At 42.3% G+C, this 23028-nt stretch overlaps 1 protein-coding gene across 1 annotated transcript; it reads right to left on the reverse strand.

Moving 5' to 3' along the window:
- Positions 1-295: 295 nt before the first annotated feature.
- Positions 296-19461, reverse strand: LOC140409121 (activated RNA polymerase II transcriptional coactivator p15-like). Its single transcript, XM_072497262.1, has 5 exons — positions 19305-19461; positions 10686-10754; positions 8680-8793; positions 4265-4373; positions 296-1864 (listed from the first exon to the last, which is right to left on the reverse strand). Exons 2-5 carry the CDS (start codon positions 10752-10754, stop codon positions 1785-1787), a joined length of 372 nt encoding a protein of 123 aa, XP_072353363.1. The 5' UTR covers positions 19305-19461; the 3' UTR covers positions 296-1784.
- Between the last annotated feature and the right edge of the window lie 3567 nt (positions 19462-23028).

Here is a 23028-nt window from a genome sequence, read left to right on the forward strand (position 1 = left end):
CATTCATTAAATTACTGTGACAAAATATTGAGACAAAAGAAAAATGCACTATTTCATTCATTGTAAATTTGGCAAACAATTTTTTAAATTTGTGAAACGTAACATTCAATTTTGACTTAAACTATCGATACTTTCCAATTAATTTTTGTGCTGAATTAATGTAGACCTACAGAAGCAGAGCTAGCAATAAGCTACCTTTTGGCCTTGGAGGATTTGCAAGTGTAAGATGATTATTTTAAAGAAATTATTTAATTCTTAAATGGTAAGCTTCAATTAATTAACATTAAAGTCCAAGTCAGAGCAAGTTGCCGCAACAGCTTTATTTACTTTACCATATTTCAATACAGATCGGAGAAATATGAACATGGTGAAATAATACAAGAGCACACTGAAAATAGTCAAAGCATGCTGTGTGAAAATATTAAATTGGGAGTGGTACCTCAAGAAAGTACTGTGACAAGGTTTATGACTGACCAGTCACTTTTTCAGCTTAAAATTCTTAAGTAGCCATTACTGAAACAGTTGCATTTTGAGCAGATGAGGGACATTTTGAAAAATGCTGGACGAAATGACAGCTATAATAATTTTTGTAACTGCTATTCAGTTACCTAAACAAGTTACAGTTCCCTCCATCAGTCCATTCGTTATTACAAAGCCATTAAAAGTGTTTACTAGTCCAAGGAGCTTGAAAAACCCAAAGCTAAATCAATTTATTTGAACCATGGAATCCAACAAATATTTTTGTCTGAAGGACAGAGCTAGTTTTGATTAATTGTGGCGGAGACAAACACTAAACAATCCCAGCTCCAGAAAAACATGGTATATTGGGATCAGAAGCCATGAGAAGAAATACAGTACACTTTTTAAAAAAATGGCAAAAAAACCTGATCTCACACCACTATTAAATTACCCCTATATTGGTGACACACAATGCTTTTTCATCCCCTCCCCATCAATCCTGATGACACCAAATCTTTTAGGAGTGGAGTTCCAGACACACAGCTCTTTGGCAATTCATTAAGATGCCATTCTTCATGTACAAGTCTAAACAAAATGTATGTTTAGCCCTGGGTCAAAAAGTTCCAACCAGGGACAGTAACACAGTAAGCTTAACCCAACCCTTAACAGACAACAACAGGTTAATTTTCCAGCAGTGGATAGCGAATGACAATCGCAAGTGGAAACCTGACCGAATTTCATCCTTCCTATTCCAGGGCACAGAGGCAAATTGTTGCGGCCCAACTGCTGTTGTAGCCAAAGGCACCTCAGTTAACAGAATAAACCATAAATCAACCCCAGGATCTTCTGGCTTGTATGGTTTATTGCTACACCTGATGGCACATTTACCCGCAAGGCCACCGGGAAAAGCCAAAAGTGCCTATCTGAAATAGCCAGAAGATTCAATGATTGAACCATACTTTAAAAAATACCTTGGTAGAGCTGCATGAATTTAAACATGAAATTGTTCTTGAAAGTATTTTTATTGACGAGCTGAATATAAGCAACACAGTCTATAGACATGATATGGTAGTTGCTAAACATCAAATCAAGAAACAAAAATTAAATTTTAATACTAAAAACAAATTCCATACCACTTTCCTAAATAGTGTACCCCTTAGTTTTTTTTTAAAATAGGAAAGCTGCAATGTACTGCATATACATAAAACAGTCACATTATGAACATTACAATACAAACAAGCTTAATTTCTTTAGAAAACACAAGTAAATGTTAAAGATGGACGAGTTTAATGACAAAAAGCAGGGTACATCTTTATCTGGTCATTCTATAACCTTTTTAATGCATCATCAATGTCAGGAATCATTTCCTTCAGTTGATTCCATTGGTCTGGTAATAAAGAGATTCCTAAATTTGGATAGGAAGGGAAAAAGAAAAAAAAATGTTAACAAATGGCAATGGGAATCAAAGCTTACCAACAGTTATGAAACAACATTTATAGGATTGTTGAGACCTTTGTCTCCTCACAGGCGTGGTTCAACAAAACCACTCCCTACAGCAACTTGTTATAAGTAATCATTATTCATACATGAACAAAATTGGGTGTTAACGTTTTGAAAGGTACCGTATTACTCTATCCTCAAATGAAGTTTAACTTGGACATTTCCCATTGTTGAATAATATTTTGTAATGTTATTATTCACTCTAATACCTCTTGTCAGCACAGCTCAACTACTTACGAAATGAATCTGAGCTATCATTTCTACTCTCCTATGAATTTTATTACCCCCCCCCCCCCCCCCCCCGCAAAAGAAAAACTACAGGGGACGGAAACAGCTTGCATTTGGGCAACAGATTTATGACATGTTTTCTACAAAGCTCCATCCTTCCTTCAAACGATCAATTGTTGGAAAAGCTACATCCAACCATTCAATGAAGCATAAACAGATTCATATGTCAATACAATAGCAACAACCACCACTGAGAATGGGCAAGTCGAAATTTCAGTTGTATCTGCTTCGTCAGACAAATGGGCACACAGCCAATAGGTGATTTTGTCTTTTCTGTTATTTTCTTTAAGATTTCCACATTTATTACATCTCAGTAGATATGACTACACTCCAAACCAGGACCATGCTATTTGCAGTTTGCACCATAGGATCAACCATAAGATCACAGTAACATCATAAGAAATAGGTGATCATGCAACCCTTCGAGCCTGCCACACCATTCAATAAGATCATGGCTGATCGGATTGTGGCCTTAATTCCACTTCCTGTCTGCCCCATAACTCAACACTCTTGCCTAACCCAAGTCGTAAATATATACAACGACCCAGCCTCCACTGCTCTCTAGGGAGGAGAATTTCAAAGGCCAAAAACGCTTACACAAGAAATTCTTCCTCGCCTCTGTTCAGCAACTACCCTGGGAACCCCTTCAGAATCTTATATGTTTCAATAAGATCATCCTTCATTCTTCAAACTCCAATGAATATTAAACAACCGATTAGATATTTCCTCATAAGGCAAATTCCTCAATCCAGGAATCAATCTCGTGAACCTTCTCTGAAACGAACGTTTCCAATGCAAGTATATCCCTCCATTAGATCAAAACTGCACATAGTACTCGAGGTGTGTTCTCACCAATGCTCTGTCATAGAACATACACTGCAGGAGGCCATTCGGCACATCGAGTCTGCACCGACCCACTTAAGCCCTCACTTCCACCCTATCCCCGTAACCCAATAACCCCATCTAACCTTTTTGGTTACTAAGGGCAATTTATCATGGCCAATCCACCTAACCTGCACGTCTTTGGACTGTGGGAAGAAACCCACGCAGACACGGGGAGAACGTGCAGACTCAGCCCAGACAGTGACCCAGCGGGGAATCAAACCTGGGACCCTGGCGCTGTGAAGCCACAGTGCTATCTGCTTATGCTACTGTGCTGCCCATATACAAAACATAGCAAGACTTTCCTACTTTTATATACCAAACACATTGCAATAAGGGCATTCACTTTTGAGTGAAGATTCACCAGGGTTTTACAGTTATTTAGCCTTGGGCACTACTTTAAAAAATGTTCTGAATACAATCAAATACACCATACTTTGGTAGCTGGTGCCAAGAGGTTAGAGATCAAGTCATTAGAACCTGAAGTGACACAAGGAAAACTTTTTTTGATGCAGGTGATTAGGATTTGGGACACACAAACTGATAAAGGTGGCGGATAGATTCAAGTCACTTCAAAAGGGAACTGGATAAATACTTGAAGGAGAAAAACTTGTAGGAAGATGCAGAGTAGAGGAACATAAGTAACTTGATTGTTCTACAAAAGAGCACAGCTAGCACATGCTTGCTATACTGTTTTACAAGCGCTGCAACTTGAAGTTATTTTTTCTTGAGGAAGGAGAGCCAACTTAATCATTGGTTTTAGAAACCATGCCCTCCTCTCTCCCCCCCCCCCCCCCCCTCCCCCCCAGAAAACCTCCAACCCCACTTAGGAACTAAAAACACCATGTGCATGTTGTTCATTGAAGAACTCCACCGTTAGCACTTATTTGCATTAACAGACCACTCCAGAATGGCAGCAATGTCATTCCAGATGTTTTGTCACTAATACCCTGGAATTTTACACCAAGCATGCAGTGAAATAAAATATTACTTCACAAAATCTAAACAGCCCATCAATCCGGGTTGGCATTGCACCCCACCCCCCGCCACGAGCTAAACCTAATTAAGGCAACCTTAAATTTGCACCCTCAATCTGGCCTTCGCAACATGGATCTAATAATCCCGATATATTCACCTTTCTTTCCAGGCTTCATTTCACCATCTTGGTTCATCCAATACTCTCTGACATCAATTAGAACTTTGCCTTTGAATTCACGCACACTAACGTATCTCATCTTGCCAATCTGTCAATAAATATTGTGATGAAAGTCCATATTGTTAGTATGCCACAAAACTATGTAGTCCATGCATAAGCAAGCCATAGGTACAACAGAGATTAACCACGGAATTCCTTCAGTGCAGGAGGCAATTCAGCCCATCAAATCTGCACTGACCGTTTGAAAGAGCAGCCTATCCAGGCCCACTCCCCCCATAACCCCACCCAATCTGCACATCTTTGGACTGTGGGAGGAAACTGGAGGAAACCCATGTAGATATGGTGAGAACATGCAAACTCCACAGTCAGTCACCCAAGGTCGGAATTGAACTAAGGTCCCTGGTACTGTGAGGCAGCAGTGCCAATCTCTCTGAAGAGACTTGGAGGATTATGGGGAGATGGTGGCTTAGTGGCAATGTCACTGGACTAGTAATCAAGAGAGTCAAGGACATAGGTTCAAATCCCACCACAGCAACTGGTGGAATTTAAATTAAATGAATCAATCTGGAATTGAAAGCTAGTCTCAGCAAGGATGACCATGAGGGTATTGCCATGGTTCTAAATGTCCTTTAGGGAAGGAAATGGGTCACCTTTACCTAGTCTGGCCTGCAAATGGCTTAACCGACACAGCAATGAGATTGACTCTGCAATAGTCTAGGAAGCCACATCATGGACAATTTGAGATGGACTGCAAATGCCCATATCCCTTGGAAGAATAAAAGATGATATTTTGTATATAAATACAGGTCCCCCTTTCTTACTCCTGGTGTCTTGTAGCGGATAGACAAGAACAGTTGCACCTAGAACATCTTATACTTTAATGTTGCAATAAACGTTACAATGATTTTTAAAAGAGGTTGAGCCCTCACAATTGAGTCCCTATCCTGATAGTATTCGGAGTTTATGGTGGAGATTTTCTTCAGTCAGTTATATTTGTAGGAAGCCATCATTAAACTATCGATCAGTTAGTGAAACTGCCCATTTGTTTGGGTGACCTGCTTATTTGTTTGGACAGCAACAATCGTCTGCAGCTGTTAATACTCACGGATTGGTGAACCTGCTTGAGTGGGGGCCCAAAACTATTTTGAAGATTTACTTTAGGAATAATAGTGGCATTACATTTTGTGTCTTTGAAGTTTTGGTCAGTCAAGTTTCATCTCCTTGTACCTTCTTTGGATATACAGGACTTAGCCTACATGTGAGCTCAGTCAACATAACTGCAATGGAACATTCATCGTCGATAACTAGCAGGCAATCTTGGAATCAAGATCTAATGGTGCTATATTCACCATATCAGTTTTTGACCGTTAAAATACAAAATAAGGTTGAAATCGTTTGGCACAGAAAGAGGCCATCCAACTCATTGAATCTTTGCCATCTCTCCACAGAGCAATCTGTTCAATCCTACACCCTAGCAGGGTTATGGGGAACGAGCAAGTTTATTTCCTACAAGGACCCATCCAAATTTCTTTTGAAATCATTGTTTCTGCTTCCCCCACCCTCATGGGCAGAGTGTACCAGGTTATCTCTCTGATCTTTTTCAATGCAGTCATTTGGTGATCATTGTTCTTTTGTTTGTCAATCCCAATCTGGATCGGAACAAAAATATGAAATTAATGCCAATGGCCTAATTAATACACCTTCGTGAAAGTGCATTGTATAATATTGGCAATGAACACCTTCATTTATGAAATCCATTGGTTCAGATAAAGTAATTTCAAAACATGTTACTAATATTGCAAAGCATAATTCAATCCGTTCATTTTTATGTTAGAGATTCATACGGCCAGCTCAGCAAACTCTATTTCAATCTCAGTGCTGTTACTTACAGCAGCAGTGACTTCAAAACAATTTACAGTAAAAGATAAATATTTAATTACCATGGGAAAAAACAAATTTACAATGCTTTGAGTTAAAGGAACGTGTTTATTTTTCCTTTAAAAGAAATGTTTTTATTTTGTCTAAAATACCTACTATTTAGCAGACTCAATTGCCTTCAAGACCAGGATATGTTTTATTAAATAAAATACGATATCTCTTACAACAGAAGTCTATGCTATGCACCTAATCTCTCTAACGCCTTCCAGCCTTCTCCCTGAAGTCACATGATGCATGGAGATAAAACTAACTATTTGTTACTCATAAAATAAGGTCAGGGTTCAGAAAATAAAAAACATTCAAGAATCGTCAACTCCAATAGCTCAAACCATCAATTTTTAAAATTCTGGCTCACAGGCTAATGACATAAAAACTTTTATTCCGTCATAAGCCTGTTGGTGGTGGCAGATTCAATTGAAGCATTCAAAAGGAATTAGACTGGCATTTGAAAATAAATAATGTGCAGAGAAGGTAGAAAAATGGAACCAGATGAGTTAAGAGCAAACACAATGGGCCAAATGACCCACTTTAGCACTGTCACTATTGTGACTGCGATGTTGAAATATTCTCTCTGTATTTGGGCAGGTTGGGAACCAGCAGTCACGCCTTTCACTCACTGAAAAGGCAAGGACAATGGTCTTCACCAGCGAGCCAATGTACATAGGCTGAATTGATTTATTTCCGGAACAATTTCTTCATTGGCATTGTGCAAAACCATATGAATGCACTATATTAAATTGGATATTTGGATCTGCTTATGCTTTTGTGATTTGAGATTATACAGATACCTACCTTCTAATGTCCAAGACACACATCAAATTGACTTCAAACTGCATAATTGTACAATAATGGACGTGAAAGAACTATGTATACTCATACATCTATTAGCATATGGTACTGATTGAAAACAGCAAATGCACATTATATCAATAGTGCAGGAAACACTAGATTCAATTGGTATGGATGAGTCACAACTGTATCAATTCAGTTATTTAAATATGCAAATAACAATCCTCATGGGTTCTTGGTCAAATTAGTTACTATCTTGGTTATCAATACACAAAACCCAAGTCAACTACCGCTTTTAGAAATTGCTTGAAATGAAATGAAAATCTTATTGTCACGAGTAGGCTTCAATGAAGTTACTGTGAAAAGCCCCTAGTCGCCACATTCCAGCGCCTGTTCGGGAATTGAACCATGCTGCTGGCCTGCCTTGGTCTGCTTTAAAAGCCAGCGATTTAGCCCAGTGAGCTAAACAATGCCTCCCCCATGATTCCTAAACTTCCGATTTTAAAATCAGAACAATTATGTCACAAAAGAGACCAGGCCACAAGGTCTGTGCTGACCAAAAGAAAAAAAGGAACTAGCCACTCATTTTAATCCCACTTAATTCCATCCTCCAGCACTTGGTCCATAGCCTTGCAGGTTACAGCACATCAGGTGCAGATCCAGGTACCTTTTAAATGAGTTGAGCATTTCTGCCTCAACCACCAAATAATCGGCAGTGAATTCCAGCTACCCATCACCTCTCTGGGTGAAAAGATTTTTCCTCATGTCCCTCTAATCTTTCAACCAATCACCTTAAATCTATGACCCCTGGTAATTGACCCCTCAGCTCGGGGAAACAGATCATTCCTGTCTACCCTGTCTAAGTGTCACAATTAGGTCACTCCTTAGCCTCTGTTCTGAGGAAAACAATCCTAGCCTACCCAACCTCTCCTCATAGCTGCAATTTTCAAGCCCTGGCAACATTCTTGTCTGGCCTCATGTGAAGTATCCAATGGGTTAACAATAAGGTAATAATACTTCACCACCAGATGGAGATAAGGAGCAGGTCCTGCTTTCCAATCTCCTTCCCAGCTTGACAGAAGATGACCTGGTTAAGGCCCAGTTTTTTTTTTACATGGAATACTCGGCCAGATCCAGATCTTTGCCATAACAGTGCCCCAAAAATAACTATTGACCAACTTATGGCAGTCACTTTCATCAGCTTCTGCAGCCAAGAGAAAAATATTCCCTCTCCTTCCAGGGTAGACAGGGGCTGGTTTAGCAAAGGGCTAAATTGCTGGCTTTGAAAGCAGACCGAGGCAGGCCAGCAGCACGGTTCAATTCCCGAACCAGCCTCCCTGAACAGGCGCCGGCATGTGGCGACTGGGGGCTTTTCACAGTAACTTCATTTAAAGCCTACTTGTGACAATAAGCGATTTTCTTTTCATTTCATTCCCCATCCACTGCAAACCTGGGCAAAGTGAATTAAAACATCAATATGCTACACCATATACAACAGGACGTCACTCAACACAATTAATTTTCTAGATCTCTTTAAAATCAAAAGTCAGTCTTTAACAAACCAGTATTTAGGATAAATCCTATAGTAAATGCCGTAACTGCTCAAAAAAAGCTAGCAGTATTGAAGTCATGCACTAGTGAATAATGGTGCGACAGAACCAACATACCTGAAATAGGTTATCATCTTTGTCACTCTTAGTGCATTTTGCACCCCCAGAACTTTCTCCACTTTTTTGCTTTTTTACTGGCTTCTCTACTGGAGCTGACTTCTTTCTCTTAGCCTGTAAAACCAACCAATAGTGTATTACAGAATTTAACTCTTCTATAAGGATATGAAAGGAGAGGGAAAGAAAGCAGAATACAAAAGTAGTCGATTTCTTGTTGCCAAAGTTTTTGTTTTACTTCAGATTCATTTAGTTTTATGGATTGATCAAATTATCAACCATAATAGTATTTACTGCATTAATTCAAGTTTATTTTACTTTCATTAGCAACTGTCTGTGCGGAGTATGCACATTCTCCCAGTGCCTGCGTGGGTTTCCTCCAGGTGCTCCTGTTTTCTCCCACAAGTCCCGAAAGACGTGTGGGGCTGGTTTAGCACAGTGGGCTAAACAGCTGGCTTGTAATGCAGAACGATGCCAGCAGCGCGGGTTCAATTCCCGTACTGGCCTCCCCTAACAGATGCCGGAATCTGGCGACTAGGGGCTTTTCACAGTAACTTCATTTGAAGCCTACTTGTGACAATAAGCGATTACTTTTATTATTGTTAGGTAATTTGGACATAGAATTCTTCCTGTGTACCCAAACAGGCTCTGAAATGTGGCGACTAGGGGCTTTCCACATTAACTTTATTGAAGCCTACTTGTGACAATAAGCGATTATTATTGTTAGGTAATTTGGACATTCTGAATTCTTCCTCTGTGTACCGGAACAGGCACCGGAATGTGGCGACTAGGTGCTTTTCACAGTAACTTCATTGCAATGTTAATGCAAGTCTACTTGTGGCAATAAAGATTATTACTGTTAATACTAAAATTTCAGATTGAACCAGATTATCTTTTCAATTCTTCCCAAAATATCTACTGATCTGCATTCACAGATCACTCTGGCTTCAGAATGGAGTACAGCTAAATTGCCAATTGTAGAGTGAATCTAGGTCAGATGGTTAATAAACATTTCATATTGTCGACAGGAATTAATGATAAACTGATTTATATACACAGCCATCATATCCAGTGACACTTGCACTATATTCTAATCACAGGCATAATGCATAAACAAGTCTACAAAATCCTGCTACTCTGTATTCAATAGGTTGCTAGCTCTATCAGGGATAAATAAAATGGGATGTAATTTGGTGGTGCTGCAAAATATACCCTTAACAGTATCATTTTGTAACAGTTCCAAATTGTGTTGAAGATCATGCGGAATGCACGTTAACCAATGAGGGGGGATTAAAAAATGTGCCCAATTTTTCAGTAATAATGGCAAAACTGTGAGCAGTCACTGTAGATACTTCTCTGAAACTGACAGCAACTTCTGGAGTTTGCAATAACTTTAATCATTGGCTGCCTAGCTTGATGACATCACAGTTGCTGGATGCTAGAGAGCCCGTGGACTTTGTACCAGATCCAAACTGATGTCAGGAAAAGTGACAATCATGCCACAGGAGTGGCTAGATTGTGATGTGCCGTTTTCCTAGAGGTCAGCGGTGAGCGCCACTGACCACGAAAATTTGCTGGTCAGGGGCAAGGAGGAAAAAATATTTTCCAATCACTCCTCCAGAGCCCCATGATAAATCAACTGGTTGACATACTTCAATTGCATATGTCAGCCTGGAGCCAGGAAACATTTTCAAACTTAGTACAGTGAAAAACTTGTATGTGAATGTTTTGCTGGGTAGGAAAGAGCTGTTTTGAATTGAAATTATCCCATCTATATTCAGTGTCAACATTTAATGACTTAGTGATGGCACTTTAAATTCAAAAGGTAGCTCAGCACCATTTCCTGAAGTATATTTGAGCCAGTCTGTATTATCATATTGAAATCAAAAATTGGGAATTTTGCTTGTTAAAAAGACATTCAGGTAAATGTAAATATGTTTTAATGTAAAGAACCTCAATATAAAACCATGCGCTTTTAAAATACCATTCAGCAGCATATTATGTCTTACCTTTTGATCAACCTCACTATCCGATTCACTGTCTGAGCTCGTAGATACAACTTCCCTCGACTTAGGCATCTAGAGATTTTTTTAAAGAAAAGATTATTTTTAATTACATTTACAAGAGATCTGAAGGAAAGATTCATTAACCCAAGGAAAATACAAAACCTTTGCGTATGTTACAGGATATGTAATGGAGACAAGTCTGCTTCCAGTTGAATGTGCAAATAAAGCAGCACAATACCGTACTTTAGACCTTTCTCATACGTACATGACTACGGAATGTGTTTAAAGCCAACTCTGTTACAGAGGCAACACATTCTTCTCCACACTAATTTGCCTTCAAAAATATATCGGATTTATGGAGTACCTTTTAATAGAGAAAATTGTTAGTAGTCCTAATCCAAACTACTTTCTCAAGAAATTTGGCATGTCTACCAATCTTTACAGATGCACCACAGAAAACATTCTATCTGGCTGCATCACAGCCTGGTATGACAACTGCTCGGCACAAGGCCGTAAGAAACTAGAGAATCGTGAACACAGCCCATCACGCGAACCCACCTCCCATCCATTGACTGTCTACACCTCCTGCAGTCTTGGGAAAGCAGGCAGAATAATCAAAGACCCCTCCCACCAGGCTTATTCACTCTTCCAACTTCTTCCATTGGACAGGAGATACAAACGTCTGAGAACACACACTAACAGATTCTAGAACAGCTTCTTCCTCGCTTTTACCAGACTCCTAAATGACCCTCTTATGGACTGATCTCTTCACACATCTTCTCCACCGAGTAGTACTGCACTCCTGTATGCTTCACTCGATGCCTGTGTCTATGTGTTTACATTGAGTATTTATGTATGCCCTATGTTTTTTTTATGTATGAAATGATCTGTCTGGATTGAACGCAGAACAATACTTTTCACCGTACCTCGGTCCACGTGACAATAAACAAATCCAACACAAACCAGAGGTGAAAGGATAACCTAAACCTTGGTCAAAAGAGGCGGATATGAAGGAAACCTTGTTTCAATTGAATGTTGCCTCTTTCAGAAGATTGCATGGAATGCACATGGTAAGTGTTAATGAATCCCCCATGCGGTGGAGGGGCAAAGGCTGCATCATGGCAGGTTCTACATTATTTCATGCGGTCGAATGTTGTTTTATATTCAAGTGCGCTTTTGGCAATCGCAGACAGAATGTACACATTACTAGAATCCAGGTTTCAATTTAACAAATTGTCATTGTTGCCTCATTTCTCAATTTGCAGGATGCAACATCTAATTCTAATTCAAAAGCACAATAAGCTTTGTTGCCAATCTTTATTCCATTTTCCACAAACTCAACACAGGTTGAAGCAAAAATTCTAGCACTCGTATAATGTTATGATACAAGATATAAATATCATTGCAATGACGTAACAGCTGCACGTAAGTTGTCCAGCTATAATCTAAATCACGGACCTGGAATCAATTTGCAATGACCATGCTTGGTTGGGTAAATAGTCAGTTGATGAGGAAGGGATAATGCGATGAGCCAACTAACTCTCATCTCATAAGAAATTGTTTTTTGCCCCGCTCCCTCTCCATCCAGTCTGCAAGCTTGAGCTCAGCCTGTTGTTTGACCATCCACATGTTGCAGTTTTAAGATTAACTCAGCAGCTGTTGACTCAAGACCAAAGAAGAACAGAAGAACTAGGAGCAGAGATGGGGACGACAGCATTGCCAATGGCTCCGAGCAGGTATTCAGGAAGCCCAGTGGTGCAGTCCACAGTGAAGATATGGAATCAGCTGAGGAGGCATTTTAGGGAGGAAGGGATGTCAGTGCTAACGCCGCTGTGCGAGAATCATGGGTTTGAGCCGGGGGGATGGATAGTGTGTACAGGTGGTGAAGGGAAGTGGGGCTGGTCAAGGTGAGCGATTTGTAGTTGGAGGAAGGGTTCACCAGTCTGGAGGAGCTGAGGGAGAGGGTTGAGCTGCCGAGGGGTAGTGAGTTCAGGTATCTACAGGTTAAGGACTTTGCACGAAAAGTCTGGAAGGGGTTCCCTAGATTGCTGGTATACACCCTGCTGGAGCGACTGCTGCTTCCGGATGTGGAAGGGGAGGGAAGAATTGGGGATATATATAAGTGGCTGGGGGAGCAGGGAGGCGAGCGGGTGGTGAAGATCAAGGAGAAATGGGAAGCGGAGTTGGGAATGGAGATCAATGGAGGAGTATGGAGTGAGGCACTGCAAAGGATAAACGGGACCTCCTCTTGTGCAAGGATGAGCCTGATACAGTTTAAGGTGGTGCACAGGGTGCATATGACTCGGGTGAGAATGTGTGGGTTCTTTCAGGGGGAGCAGATGAGTGTGAGAGGTGTGGGCAAGGGCCAGCGAATCATGCACACATGTTTTGGGGTTGTGAAAGATTGGGAAGATTCTGGGCGGGAGTGTTTGCGGTCTTAGCCAGGAGTGGACCCGGACCCTTTGGTGGCGATATTTGGGATTTGGGGTTTCAGAGAAGCTGGAGCTCATGGAGAGGAGGAAGGCCGATGTCTTGGCCTCTCTTGCACGGAAACAAATTTTGCTGGGGTGTGTGTGTGTGGGGGGGGGGGGAGTGGAAAAGGAGAAATATCTGTACAAACTGTATAGTAGATTGTTAGGAAGAATATTTCCTGGGGTGTTTATTTGCTGTAACCTACTTTGATACAAGTTTGAATAAAATGAGTTTTTTTAAAAAAAAAAAAGAACTAGGAGCAGAAGCAGGCCTTCTTGCCCTTCGAGCCTGCTCCGCTATTCAATGAGATAGAAACTTTCCGTCTGTATCTTGGAATTGTTATCATCGCACAATCCAGAAAAACTCCTGAACACAATCTTAAACCATCCAAGCATCAAATCCATATAGATCGGACTTTTGTTTTTGGGTGTAGCTGCTTAATCTAACATCCAACTTTGTAATCTGTGCCGTGATTGCAGCGTGTGAACTCTTGCATGCAAGTGACAGAGGCGGAGCGCTTCATTATTTTTATTTAGATTGAATGTTAAGTATAATAAATACTATTTCTTCTTTTCTTTTCAAAAACTTCAAGGAAACCTGCTTGTCCTTTAGTCACAGCTGAAACACCTACTGAATTGGCAAAGGTATCCTTTGCCATCCAGTGGATGTTGTCTATATGGACTTCAGTAAAACCTTTGACAAGTTCCCTCATGGCAGACTGGTACAAAAGGTGAAGTCACACTGGATCAGAGGTGAGCTGGCAAGATGGATACAGAACTGGCTAGGTCATAGAAGGCAGAGTAGCAATGGAAGGGTTCTTTTCTGATTGGAGGGCCGTGACTAGTGGTGTTCCACAAGGATCAGTGTTGGGACCTTTGCTGTCCGTAGTATATAGATATATAAATGATTTGCAGGAAAACGTAACTGGTTTGATTGTGCGGACGACACAAAGGTTGGTGGAATTGCAGATAGCGATGAGGACTGTCAGAGGATACAGCAGGATATACATCGTTTGGAGACTTGGGCAGAGAGATGGCAGATGGGAGTTTAATCCGGGCAAATGTGAGGTAATGCATTTTGGAAGGTCTAATACAAGGTAGGGAATATACAGTGAATGGTAGAACCCTCAAGAGTATTGAGTCATTGAGATCTAAGTGTACAGGTTCACAGGTCATTGAAAGGGGCAGCACAGGTGGAGAAGGTAGTCAAGAAGGCATACGGCATGCTTGCCTTCATTGGCCGGGGCATGGAGTATAAAAATTGGCAAGTCATTTTGCAGCTGTATAGAACCTTAGTTCGGCCACACTTGGGAGTATAGTGTTCAATTCTGGTCGCCACACTACCAGAAGGATGTGGAGGCTTTAGAGAGGGTGCAGAAGTGATTTACCAGGATGTTGCCTGGTATGGAGGGCATTAGCTATGAGGAGAGGTTGAATAAACTCCTGTTTGTTCTCACTGGAACAACGAGGTTGAGGGGCGGCCTGATAGGGGTCTACAAAATTATGAGGGGCAGAGTGGATAGTCAAGAGACTTTTTCCCAGGGTAGAGGGGTCAATTACTAGGGGGCATAGGTTTAAGGTGCGAGAGGCAAGGTTTAGAGGAGATCTACGAGGCAAGTTTTTACTTTTACAGAGGGTAGTGGGTGCCAGGAACTCGCTGCCGGAGGAGGTGGTGGAAGCAGGGACGATAGTGACGTTTAAGGGCATCTTGACAAATACATGAATAGGATGGGAATGGAAGGATACGGACCCCGGAACAAAGAAAAGTACAGCACAGGATCAGGCCCTTCAGCCGTCCAAGCCCGTGCCGACCATACTGCCTGACTAAACTACAATCTTCTACAATTCCTGTGTCCATATCCCTTTATTCCTCAGGGGACAACTGGCACTGCTCGATCACACCCAGCCTGTGTCGAAAGGTCGGGCAAGACTGACAAGGAAAAATTTTACCAAAGCAATTGGGCAGAGTGACAATCCAAGGAAGTTACGGCCCAATATGGAGAAAAGGTACCAACTACAAAAAATAAGGACAGGAAAAGACAGGCAGATAAATGAAGCCTAGCCCATTCTTGGTGCAACAAAGCATTTTTGTACCAGAGACTTTTTTTCCAGTCAATGGCACAGGCTCGTTCCCCATCATATTTACATCTGACCCTCGTAATTGTTTCCCCTAATCCAAGGTTCTAACATTTGCACAAATTTTTATATGAGCTGTGAACTTTCAAAATTCAAAGATTTCATTCATCCAGATATTTAATAAAGATTATGAAAGGCAACAGACAACATCAATCCCTGTCAGAGTGCGCCAGTGACCTGCCTTCACACAGAATCATGACCATTAATCATAACCCTTAGCCTATCCGAATGTACGAGTTCTGTTGTGAGCCAAACGTGGAGTAGGATTCCACCCCTCCTCAACCAAAGACTCCCATGGACTAGACTATAAAGACGACTATGGTGTGGCACATGGTCAAAAGCTATTACAAAGACTAATTTGTGCAGTGTTTGGCTGGTTCTTACTCCAGTAATCACAAAAACCGAGAGGAGCATAAGAAATAGGGAATGATTCGACCATTTGGACTCTCAAGTCAGTTGTACCATTCAATACGATAAAAAGGGGTAGTTAGCACTGTTGCTTCACAGAGCCAGGGTCCCAGGTTTGATTTCCGCTTGGGTCACTATCAGTGAGGAGTCTGCCCATTCTCCCCATGTCTGTGTGGGTTTTCTCCGGGTGCTCCGGTTTCCTCCCACAAGTCCCAAAGGATGTGCTTGTTAGGTGAATTGGACATTCTGAATTCTCCGTGTACCCGAACAGGTGCCGGAGTGTGGTGACTAGGGGATTTTCATAGTAACATAGCAGTGATATTGGAAGCCTACTTGTGACAATAATAAAGATTTTTTTTAATGGATATTCTGACTTTATTCCACATTCCTGTCTGCTCCCCATATTCCTTGATTCCTGGAGGCCTCAACAACCAGACCTCTGGGGTAGACAATTCCAAAGATTCACAACCTTTTGGGAGTGAAAGAAATTCTCCTCGTCTCAGTCCTAAATGATCCACCAAATCCTGCCTGTGCTCCCTTGTTCTAGATTTCTTAGCTTAATGAAAAACCCCTCAAGTATCGGCCCGGTCAGGACACTTCAGTACATTGTTAATTAAGTCACTTCACATTCTTCTAAACATCAGAGTGTAGGTCTAATTTACTCAATCTATCATTGTAGGAAAACATTCTCATCCCAGAAGCCAATATAGTGAACTTTGAAATGCAAATGATCATTCCTTAGATATGAAAATCAAAACTGATCACAGTACTCCAGGTGTAATCACACCCAAGGAAAATCCAGCAAGACATCTATTGTGGTATTCCAATCCTCTTGCGATAAATGCCAACATGCCATTTACCTTAATTGCTTGCTGTACCTGTAGGTTGTGTTACCGGTATTCCCAAGTCTCACTGAACATCAATATTTACCTTTCACACATTTTCAAAAATATTCTGCTTTTCTATTCTACCAAAATATAACAATTTCCCACATTATTCTCCATTTGCAACTTCATTGCCAGTTACTCAAAAGTTCATATCTCTTTGCAAGTCATTGTCGCCTGTTCATAACTTAACAATTGTGTTAGTTGGCAAAATTAAGATAGTTTCTAAGTCATGAATGTAGATTGTAAGTAACAAGCCCTGGCACCAATCCTTGCAGCACACCACTTGTTAAAACTAACAACTCAAACAGACGCATATTTGCACACAAAGCACATGAATGAATGACCAGATGATTTTCTGGCTGTTCCCATTGTACCAGACTCCTAAATGACCCTCTTATGGACTGATAGATCAGTTCACACATCTTCTCTACTGAGTAGTACTACTCCTGTATGCTTCACTCGATGTCGGTGTCTATGTATTTATTGTAATAAACATTGTGTATTTATGTTTGCCCTATGTATTTTTTCATGTATGGAATGATCTGTCTGAACTGTATGCAGAACAAGACTTTTCACTGTGCTTTGGTACATGTGGCAATAAACAAATCCAATCCTGTTGATCAGGAATGCTGGCCAGAATGTCAAAAGAACGCCTCTCTTCTTTTGAACAGTATTGCAGGATAGTTTCTGTCCATCTCAATGTACAGGTTGAGCCTCAGTTTTAATATCTCACCCAAAAGGAACTTTTCAAAGTTCAACAAGTCCCTCAGTACTGCACTGAACTGTTAGCCTCAGGGCTGATGTAACCACTGGCTACTAGGCAGACACCTCGAGTAGCAAAATCGAGGTGATGGGGGTAGTGGATGCTGGCGGCAGTAAAAACTTTATGAGCTAATCGAGAAACTACGTTAAGTATGCACATGTTCCCAGGGTGTGAGTGGGTCTATGTACAGGGTAGGTGGATTGGCCACGCTGAATTGTCCCTTAATTGAAAAAAAAAGGAACTACACAAGTAAACTAACAGGCTTAAACAGTGGGAATGAAGATGTCATGGGCAGCAGAGTGGTTAGCACTGCTGCCTCAGTGCCAGGGACCCATTTCAATTCCAACCTTGGGTAACTACCAATATGGAGTTTGCACTTTCTCCCTGTGTCTGCGCGAGTTTCCTCCATGTGCTCTGGTTTCCTCCCAGTCCAAAAATGCACAGGCAAGGTGGATTGACCATGATAAAATTGCCCCTTAAGTGTCCAGGGATGTGCAGGTTAGGTGGGGTCACGGGGATAGGGCCGAGAAGTGGGTCTCGATAGGGTACTCCTTTAGAGGATTGTGCTGACTTGATGGGCCGAATGGCCTTCTTATGCACTGTAGGGATTCCATGTCCTATGTACTGCATTGGTGGAATCTACTGATAGACATCCACATTTAGGCTTCCATGTACTGCCTTTTCCAAAATGTAAATTCATCATTCTGTTTATGCAAGTTTTACAAAGTTGTATATGATTCCAAAACTGTGGTCTAGTATGTAATATCAAACCTTGTTGTTTAATCTAGCCCACTTATCAAATGACTATTGATTGTATAAATAGTACATAAAATCATCTAATTGGAAGAAGTTTTCCATCATGTGAATCATATTACACAATATACATTTCTTCCACTCCATAGAAGTGCAGAACGGGAAGTGATATGTACAATCAGTGTCATATTCTTCTTTTTCCGTGTAAAATAAACCTGTAATTGTAAATGCAGAAATGTTTTTTATTCAACAGATTCATTTTGCATTAAATTAATGCGCAAGGCTGAAGGGCTATTTGAAGCACCTGATACTCTTGAACCTGCGCTGATCGGCCTGCATCACGCATGCAAATTCCTGATGGGGCTGGTACCCACGTGGTGGGGCTTGTACCCACCCCTCCCCACCATGCGGGAGCCGAGGGATATGAGCTCAACGTGGCTCAGTCGATCGTACCGACGTGATTGGCTTCATTTCGGGAGAAATCAGTCATTTTGTTGGGAAAAGCACGGCTTCTTACGCCGAAGCATTTTACTTTTTTCAAAAACAAAGAAACCCTCTGCAATAGCTCCAAAGCCTAATCTGAGCGGACTGTTTTGAAATTTGACGGTCAAGGCCTCGAGATTTCACACGGCCAATTTTATAATTCTTGGCCAAAAAGAAAACCTCGCCTGGTGACCGAATAACCAGCCAGAATCATCCAGGCTGCCCGTACGCTTTTTTTTCCACAGCTACTTTAACCGGGTTGGTGATATAAATGACTGGCAATCCCGTGTATTGTTCCTCCGGCGGCGGAGGAAGGGAGGGTGAGAGCCGCCATGCAGCTGACTGCAGCTCCCATTTCCAGCCGAACAGGACACCGCGCACTCGCTGCTGCTTCGGCGGGGGCTGCAGCGGGAGCCGGAAGTCCCCCCCAGCCCCGCGCTGATTGGCCGATCCAACCAGTGATCCACTTAGCCGCGTTCCCCCATTGGCCCAAGATCAGCCTGCTATGAAAAAGGGAGCGCCAGCTTCCTCTACCCGACCCGAACAATTAAAATAAAGAAAGGAGATTGGGTGGGTGGGGGGGTTGGTGGTGGGGAACGGAAAGAAAACCGCAACTCGGCAGGGGAGCAAAAGAATAATTTTTTTTTTTTAAAAAAAAGACAAAATACCCCTCCCTCCCGGCGATCTTACTGCTCTCGGGGGTGGAGGGGGAAGTACATACATTGACGGAGTCGCGGACGGTGTGTGGCTCTGCGGTCGGCAGTTGGAACTCAGCTCGTTGCTTCTCTCCTCCTCAATCTCTCCCAACCGACACCGCTCGCGCCCTTGGGCTGCTGGGAACGCGTCACTTCCGCTGCTCGACCCGGGAATGCCGGGGATTAGAGTCAGTCCCGCTTGACTCTGCCAAACAAAAGATCCATTGTCCTGCCCTCCCCTCCTGTCCAGGCCAACTGGTTTGGGCCGGCACAAGTCAACAAGTGATACCTTGTTCTTCCCAGTGAGAAGGATGGCGCATATCAATCCAGATTATCGCATTTTGTACAGGTTGTGACTGAATTGGATTTAATTTGATTTGTTGTCATGTGAGGTACAATGGAAAGTATTATTCTGCATAAAGTCCAGACAGATTATTCCGTACGTGAAAACACATAGGACATGCATAAATAAACAATGTAAATACATAGGCACTGACATTGGGTGAAGCATAAGGAGTCTGGTAACAGGGGGAAAAGCTGTTTTTGAACCTGTTAGTGCATGTTCTCAAACGTTTGTATCTTCTGTCCCATGGAAGAAGTTGAAAGAGTGAATAAGACTGGCGGGAGGGGTCTTTGATTATGCTGCCTGCTTTACCAAGGCAGCGAGAGGTATAGGCAGAGTCAATGGGTTCGCATGATGGACTGGGCTGTGTTCATGACGCTCTGTAGTATCTTAGGCCTTGGGAGTGAGCAGTTTTCATACCAGGCTGTGTTGCAGCCAGATGGGATGCTTTGGTGCCTCTGTAAAAATTGAAAAGAGTCAATGCGGACATGCCAAATTTTCTTAGTTTCCTGAGGAAGAATAGGCGCTGTTTTGCTTTCTTGGTCGTAACACGATGTGGGTGGACCAGGACAGATCGTTGGCGATGTACACACCTTGGAATTTGAACCTGTCAACCATCTCCACCTCAGCACTGTATGAGCCAGTGAGCATAATTTGGATTATGTAAGAAGCTATGCAACCAGGAAAATCTTGTTTTTATTCTTTCGGGGGATGTGGGCTTTGCTGACTAGGCCATAATTTACTGCCCATCCCTTGTTGCCTTTGATCTATGCCGGTCACCTATCACCCTCTTCTACGTTTACCAGATGGGTGGGATTGACCTTGCCTGGTCCCATAGAAACTAGAAACAGGAGGAGGCCAGTTGGCCCTTCGAGCCTGCTGCTCCTTCAATATGATCATGCCGATCCTTGACCTCTGCCATACTCCCGCTTTCTCCTCATACCCCTTGATGCCATTAAAATCTAAAACAAAATCTATCTCTTGAATATATTTAGTGATTTGGCCCCTACAGCCTTCTGTGGAAGAGAATCACTACCCTTTGAGTGAAGAAATATTTCCTCGTCTCAATCCTAAATGCGCTATCCTGTATCCTGAGACTGTGCCCCTGGTTATAGTTTCCTCAACCAGGGAAAACATCCTCCCTGCATCTAGTCTGTCCTTCCCTGTTAGAATGTTATACGTTTCGATCAGATCTCCTCTCATCTTTCTAAACTTTAACGAATATAGGCCCAGTTGAACCAATCTCTCCTCATTGGATAGTCCTGCCAACCCAGCCTATTGAACCTCTGCTGTACATCCTCTATGGCAGGTATATCCTTTCTTAGGAAGGGAGATCAAAACTGCCTTCAGCACTCCAGGTGTGGTCTCACCAAGGCCCTGTGTAACTGCAGTAAGACATTTCTACTTCTGAACAAAATTGTTCATGAAGGCCCACCTTCTTAACCTTGCCCCTCGCCTGAGGTGTGACCCTCAGGTTAAATCATCACCAGTCAGCTCTCCCCCTCAAAGGGGAAAGCAGCCTATGGTCATCTGGGACAATGGCAACTTTACCTTCCCTGAACACTAATCCTCTTGTAATGAAGGGCAACATACCATTTTCCTTCCCAATTGCTTGCTGCACCTGCTTCTCCACGTTCATTGACTGGTGTACAAGGACACCCAGGTCCCTTTGCACATCCACACTTCCCAATATATCACAATTGAAATGAATCATAGAATTTACAGTGCAGAAGGAGGCCATTGAGCCCATCGAGTCTGCACTGACCCTTACAAAGAGCACCCTACTGAAGCCCACGTATCTACCCTATCCTCGGAACTCAGCAACACCCATTTAACATTTATTTGCAATTTATCATGGCCAATCCACCTAACCCGCACATCTTTGGACTTTGGGAGGAAACCGGAGCACCCGGAGGAAACCCACACAGACACGGGGAGAACGTGCAGACTCCTGTAGCCATCTCAGATGGCCACCTGCAAAGGACCATGGGAATTATGGCCAACCCAGGACTCAGACAGACTCAGAGCTTGTGTGTGTATTTGCAACCCAGATAGCTAGACGCGATCGAAACCCCTGCTCGTTTGCATTCTAATGGCCCATTTCCCCAGAACAAAAGAACTGGACTCGGGTAACCGAAACAGATACAGACTAATCAGCGCCACTCCCTTTACTCAGGGAGCCAACAGCCAAGGTCAATGACCACTCAGGACACGCCTCACCATCAAGGCACCCGCCCCTTTATTGGCCAAAATCGAAGGCAGTGATCGAAGCCTGTCAAATTATTGAGTCCAAGTTAAGGACCGCCTCAAAGAGCGCAAAATCCCAGAGGGATAAGAAGAGACACAGCCATGTGCTCGGTCTCTCTTGGATCTGACCTATGCCAACCCACGTGCAGCATAACGACCAGACAGACAGGTTCAAGACCAATGATCGCTAGTAGACGAATGAGCCCAGCAGAAACAGAGCCACTTCTTCCACCCAGCCACGCAAGACCTGGCCAAAGGCCTTGTCCATCTGCATAGAGCCGGTTGTCCTGAAGTTAAGTATAGGTTATTGTAGTTGTTAGGCGTAGTTTAACTTGTAGTGTTTTATGTTGCATGTCGACGTAATCCTGTGTAAATAAACCATCTTTGAATTTGAACTGACGAACTGGTTGTGTGGTCCTTTGATCGGTATCCGGTAAAGCTTGTGGTGGTATAATTTGATACCTAGCGACTCTAAAGAGCATCATTATTAATTGGCAACCTTATTGGCGACTCCGGTGCCGTTTGGCAACATTATTGGCGACATCTGACGGGACTCGAATTAGAAGTGATTTTGTCACTCCGAGAGAACCCACAAACTTTGAAATCCAATTGCGTGAAAGAGAAAGAACCACAAGCGCAAGCCCATATCGACCAAATCACCAAATTTCGGAAGTGTATACTAACCTGTATGCGTACTAACAGGGATATAAGGTAAACTCGTTAGATTGTGTCAAAACTATTGAGGGAATTGTGAACCGGAAAATAGCTTAGGCCATACCCGCAGTTCAAATCATCGCCTTATCCCCCTGTTTCAAATTAAAGGTAGGGAAAGAGAAATCAAAGTAGTGCAAGAGAAATTAACGATAGGAAACAGAGATTAATGGTAGGAAACAGATTAAAAGTAGAAGCGAGAGATATTAGAAGCAATGGCCACAAAAGCGATGGAACGTTTAATGAACCCACAGGAACCCGAGGTCGCAGCGACCAACAGAGCAGAGCAATGCCCCATATGGGAAGAAGAGTTAAGGAAGTATTTAAAGGGGAAAGGATGTCCCATTTGGTCCAATTTTTGTTCAAATGAACAGTCAGGTCCAGGAAGCATGGGACAAACTTGGTGGGACAACCTAACCGAGGTGCATAAGAAAAATGCAGCTTAAGTG

The sequence above is a fragment of the Scyliorhinus torazame genome, chromosome 3 (assembly GCF_047496885.1).
Source record: "Scyliorhinus torazame isolate Kashiwa2021f chromosome 3, sScyTor2.1, whole genome shotgun sequence".
Lineage (NCBI taxonomy): Eukaryota > Metazoa > Chordata > Chondrichthyes > Carcharhiniformes > Scyliorhinidae > Scyliorhinus > Scyliorhinus torazame.

What these genes read in the sequence shown, in the direction of transcription:
- LOC140409121 (XM_072497262.1), bottom strand. Translation starts at nt 10,754, where the DNA reads ATGCCTAAGTCGAGGGAAGTTGTATCTACGAGCTCAGACAGTGAATCG. An exon ending in ATAGTGAGGTTGATCAAAAG is followed by an intron (nt 8,794 to 10,685) that starts GTAAGACATAAT and finishes TTGGTTTTACAG; the next exon opens with GCTAAGAGAAAGAAGTCAGC. An exon ending in AATGAAGCCTGGAAAGAAAG is followed by an intron (nt 1,865 to 4,264) that starts GTGAATATATCG and finishes ATCCAAATTTAG; the next exon opens with GAATCTCTTTATTACCAGAC.